Here is a 4,764-nt window from a genome sequence, read left to right as displayed (position 1 = left end):
TGTAACATGATAAACACATAGTATGTATTGCTTCTCAAAGAAATTAAATACATTGTAATTTGTTGTATTTTTCTTTAAGCATCATTTCATATTGTAACTTTTGTAATATTTAACAAAAATCAATATTTTGAAAATTCACCCCCTATTATTTTTCTGTTTATGTAAATGGAAAAAAAAAAAAATCTCAATTCAGGTATTAACTATGGCCACTTCATTTTCAGGTTTTAAGTTTCAAAATTCAAAACTCATGTGATAAATAAATAATTAAATATATCTTATTAATTAAATATATTGAAGTCACAATTATATATTTAATAGTCACAGGTACATCCTTATAGGTCACAAACCATTTATTGATCATATATTATCAAATTAACTAGTCACAGGCCACACATCAAAAAAATTATAAGTCCAAGTTTATTTCATCAGTCACAGATTAAAAAATTTATATGTCATAATTTATTTGTTGGTTACAAATTATAAAATTAATTGGTCACTGATTTTTTTTTTCATTCACAAATTATCGAATTTTTCGGTCATAATTAAATAGTTGATCACAAATTAACCAAAAACTTTGTCACAAACACCATCACAACAATATTTGGTCACAAACCAACTAACCTATTCCACACCACTAGATCCAAACGTCGTCGCTGCACTGAAAAAACCAAATTCAAAATACTGCAAATCAGAATACCACCAACCAAAAACCATCAACAAACCACACTACACCACCTCAACCATCACCACAACCACCACCGATGCTAGCACCACTAGAACCACCACCGATGCTAGCACCATGATCAAGACCACCAGCACCATCATCTTACAATCATCATCACTACCAACATTATCACCACTCTCACCACCACAACCAACCAACAACCACCTTAGAACTCTGAATTAGAAGAGAGAGAAACCACTCCCAAAAATCATCTCAAAACCATGGCCGCCATCCTTTACGATAACAATCAACACAAACTACAGATCGCCCACTGTACGTCCACATTTTGTGCTGCAGTCGTCGCCGTCGAATAGCGACCATCATCACTAAATCCTCTCATTGCATCATTCTTGAAGTCATCACTACACAACGGCGTCAAGAGCAAGTTGTTTTGAACTGCATTGCACCACTCATCAGTGTTACGTGGACGATGCTCGGTGATATATTTGATGAAGAGAAAGAGACGAAAAAAAGTGGAGTAGAGGCATCGAAGAAGCGATTGTTGGGAATGGAAGCATCGGAGTTATTGGAGAAGTGGTTGTTCAACATAGGATATAGCATCCTCGAGCGATATTGCTCTTAGGTTGCCGCATGCAGTGGCAGTGGGACGATGCGAGTAGAGAAGAAGCGGTACTCACACTTGTGAGCAATGAAAAGAAAAAAAAATGGTGGAGAGAGCCGTCACAGCCGTTGCATTGTAAAGAAGAAGAAAAATATAGAGAGACGAAGAAAAATCACCGTTGATGAAGATACGATGGGAATTAATTTAAGGTTTGGATAGTGGATGTGAGGGTGGGACGGTTGGGGATGGGTAGATTTTATAAAAGTATTATTAATATAAATTATTAAATAAATACCCGATTTGTGAACAAATAAACTTTATAATTGATTTATGAATAGTAATCTTTAAACGCTTATTGGCATGTAATTTCCACTTGTAAATTGCGGCCTAATATGCTGGAAGGAGATGGCAATCTGTTTCTACTTAGAAAGGCCCATGAACATTTTGGCCCAAAGAAACTGGGCGTGGCCCAATCTATCAAATTTCACTTTTGTATTTGCGGCTACTTCCGTTATACACAAGCCTTCCATTAATGAATTTCAAGATTTCCAAAATAAGCTTTAAAAAGAAAAAAATCTAAATTTCTATGCAATAAACTTTATACTTGCAAATATATCTATATATACCCGTAATTTATAGTGGTGAAACAAATTGGATTAAATTTTAGAGAAATGGGTCAGGCGTTTCGTCGAGCAACTGGAAGGATCGGCAGCTCAGGAGTTGATACGCCGCCGTCTGCGTCGTCGAGGCTCAAGAAGCCCATTTTCCAGAACCCACCGGCGGTTCCCGTTAACAAAGTTCCCAGGAATGACGTTGATTCTGGTAAAAAAAATTTACATTAATTTCCAGAAAAAAATAAATTTTCTTTATTTATTCATTTTGATGCTAAGTAAAGTTGGAATGTTCCCCAGAATTCTTAAAATTTAATTTTTGTTTCTTTTATTTTTTCGTTGATGCTAAGTAAGTTGAAAGGTACGTTTGAATTCTTAATTTGTTCTCAGCTTCTCTCAAATTTTTGGGCGATGTTGCTTGTATTTGTGTTATTAATTATTATTCATGTGTAGTGTAAAAAATTATACTGAAGAGCAATTCATACTGGTTTGGCCCACAATTGGAATAGGTGATAATCGTGATCTGAACGAGTAGGGGTGGCCTTTCTATCAGCTTAAGCTGTGGTTAACTTGGTATCAGAGCTTAAAAAGGTTGAATGAGCAATTTGATCTTCTAAAGCTCAAAGCATCAAACGAACTCTTTTTATGAGTGTCCTTTTTTTCTTTTTTTGTTTAACTTGCATTTAATTCATTGTGTATAAAACAATATAGTCGATGTTCACTCTGTCTCAGCAATTAACCTAGAGATGTTTAGATACTGTTGCAAAAAGCATAAATTCTGAGGCATTTGTGAATGAGGAATGTAGACCGAATTTTTGTTTCTGGTGGAAATTTTATCTTTTTTGTTTTCTCATAATAACGTAGAGGATGCAGCAAGAGTGAACGCAGAAAATGTTCTTGAAGAGCGCGATTCCGGATATGATGCTATGCTTAGTCAAATGGTGGGTAGAATTCAATCAAAGCCTGGAGGAAAGCTTGAGATGGGTGAGGTGAGTTTTTCAAGGGGTTGCTGATAAAGTTTTTAATATTTCATAAATTTCATAAACAAATATTGTGATAAATCTGCAATGCTATTTCCTTGATAACGTAAAATGTTTTACTTCAATTTGTAGTTCTCTTCTTTAAATTGAATTGTGAGAAGAGCTTTTCTTTGATTTGATGGCTTTTTTTATAGTATTTCTCATTCGCACGGTATAAACAGCTATTGGCTATTGAAAGGCAACTCAGTATTTAACTAATACTGTAACTCTTTTTTCCCTTCTTCATAAATCACTTATATGGTCTTGGCCAATTATTCAGAAGAAGCTAGTTTCATTTTTGGAAATATTTGATTGGCTTGTGCTAATTTTAGCATCTCAGACAGGTAAATGAGGGTTGCTTGCGCATAATCTTTATGTTTATTTAATTGGGTTAGAAAAAGTTATAAAGTTTTTGTTTGATGTATTAGTGTGTATATTGTTGATTTTAAAGTTGGCTTCGCTAAATGTAAACTACATCTTTCTGTACAAGCTCAATTAAATCTTTTTACTTCTCTAAATTGTTTTTTTAAGCTGGTTTTTTTGTCAAAAGTACTTTCAGCCAAACAGACAACATTTTAAACAAAGGAGCTTTGACCTTCAAGAAGTGCTGCTTATAGGCTTTAGATAAGCCCTTCCAAACACACCCTTAATGTTTGTCCAATTTTCCAGATTCGAGTTCAGCTTATAGTAATTGCTAGGTTAATGGAAGTTTGATTGCAGTGGCGTGACATTTGGGGGGTTTTTCAAATTATCAGGCACAATTTTGCAATCAGTTTTGTTACAGCTCGAGTGTTGAATTGAATAAGAGTTGTCAAAACAGACTGACTTATTGCAAGAGATCTTATGCTTGTAGTGATAAGTAAACAACTGCATTATTCTTAACAATTTTGCCATTTTATGCTGTTCAATGAGAGGCCAGTTGTGAATTTGAATGATAGAGTCCTTCGGTTTATTTTTATTTATGAATAATGCCATCTAGCATTATTGGTATTAAAACACCAATCTAAGTATCAACATCACACAGGTTTTATTAAATAGACCATAATTCCTTGTATTTAAATGAACATATAATTTAATTGCTGCCACCTGTATTAATGTTAAACATCACTGATGTTGAATAGCATTACTCTTTTTTTTATATACCAATAATTGACCCTGGCATATTTTCACAGGCGTCTTTGGTTGAGAAGTACAAAAGGCCTTTGCCAAAACTAAGGAACATGACACCGGATTCTAGCGGATATGAGGAGAGGCCTGCTCCTCTCGGAACCCTAAATGTGGCGCAAATACGTCAAATCATCCTGCTACATCAAGGCAAGGCTGACGATCATGATGGTCCTATGGATATTCCTCAAATTGCCAAGAGGTTCAATGTCGATGCTGTACAAGTTCAAAGGATCATCCAGTTTACAGCACTGCCTCCTGAGGACAGTTTTAAAAGGAAAGACAACCAATGACCATAGTATTCATATTTTAGTTTTTCTTTATGAATCAGCCTTTTGCACGAGGAAAATATGTTGTGGCAATTTTTTATTTATTCAATGCTGGTAATTGTGTTGTTTTCGTAGAAAATCGTGGTTATACTCATTTTCGAGTTTTGCATAAGCTAATCTCATTTGGTAGGAGGATTAGAGGATGTGGACTGTCATGTTCGACACAACCTACCAAATACACGAAGTGTGAAATAAAGAGAGATTGTTATCAACAAGTATGAGATATTGAAATAATCAAGAATTCCTCTGCTCAGTCATTTTCCTTCTTGTTGATTGATATCTCAAAATTTGCACGAAATTAATGATGATATCAGGTTAATAGATTCAAATAGAATTTGAAATTATACATCTTGTC

The 4,764-nt window shown here is 34.6% G+C and overlaps 1 protein-coding gene across 1 annotated transcript; it reads left to right on the top strand.

Annotated features, from left to right (window-relative positions):
- The first annotated feature begins 1,828 nt into the window (after nucleotides 1-1,828).
- On the top strand, nucleotides 1,829-4,503 carry LOC111371508. The gene is made up of 3 exons (XM_022993537.1): nucleotides 1,829-2,108; nucleotides 2,762-2,886; nucleotides 4,089-4,503. The coding sequence occupies exons 1-3, from the start codon at nucleotides 1,958-1,960 to the stop codon at nucleotides 4,371-4,373; spliced, it is 561 nt and encodes a 186-aa protein (XP_022849305.1). The 5' UTR covers nucleotides 1,829-1,957; the 3' UTR covers nucleotides 4,374-4,503.
- Nucleotides 4,504-4,764: the final 261 nt, after the last annotated feature.

This window comes from Olea europaea, chromosome 22 (genome assembly GCF_002742605.1).
Source record: "Olea europaea var. sylvestris chromosome 22, O_europaea_v1, whole genome shotgun sequence".
In the NCBI taxonomy this organism is placed as follows: Eukaryota; Viridiplantae; Streptophyta; class Magnoliopsida; order Lamiales; family Oleaceae; genus Olea; species Olea europaea.
The sequence above is the reverse complement of the archived record's forward strand: the minus strand, read 5'-3'. Positions and strand labels throughout refer to the sequence as shown.

What these genes read in the sequence shown, in the direction of transcription:
- LOC111371508 (XM_022993537.1), top strand. Translation starts at nt 1,958, where the DNA reads ATGGGTCAGGCGTTTCGTCGAGCAACTGGAAGGATCGGCAGCTCAGGA. An exon ending in CAGGAATGACGTTGATTCTG is followed by an intron (nt 2,109 to 2,761) that starts GTAAAAAAAATT and finishes ATAATAACGTAG; the next exon opens with AGGATGCAGCAAGAGTGAAC. An exon ending in GAAAGCTTGAGATGGGTGAG is followed by an intron (nt 2,887 to 4,088) that starts GTGAGTTTTTCA and finishes ATATTTTCACAG; the next exon opens with GCGTCTTTGGTTGAGAAGTA.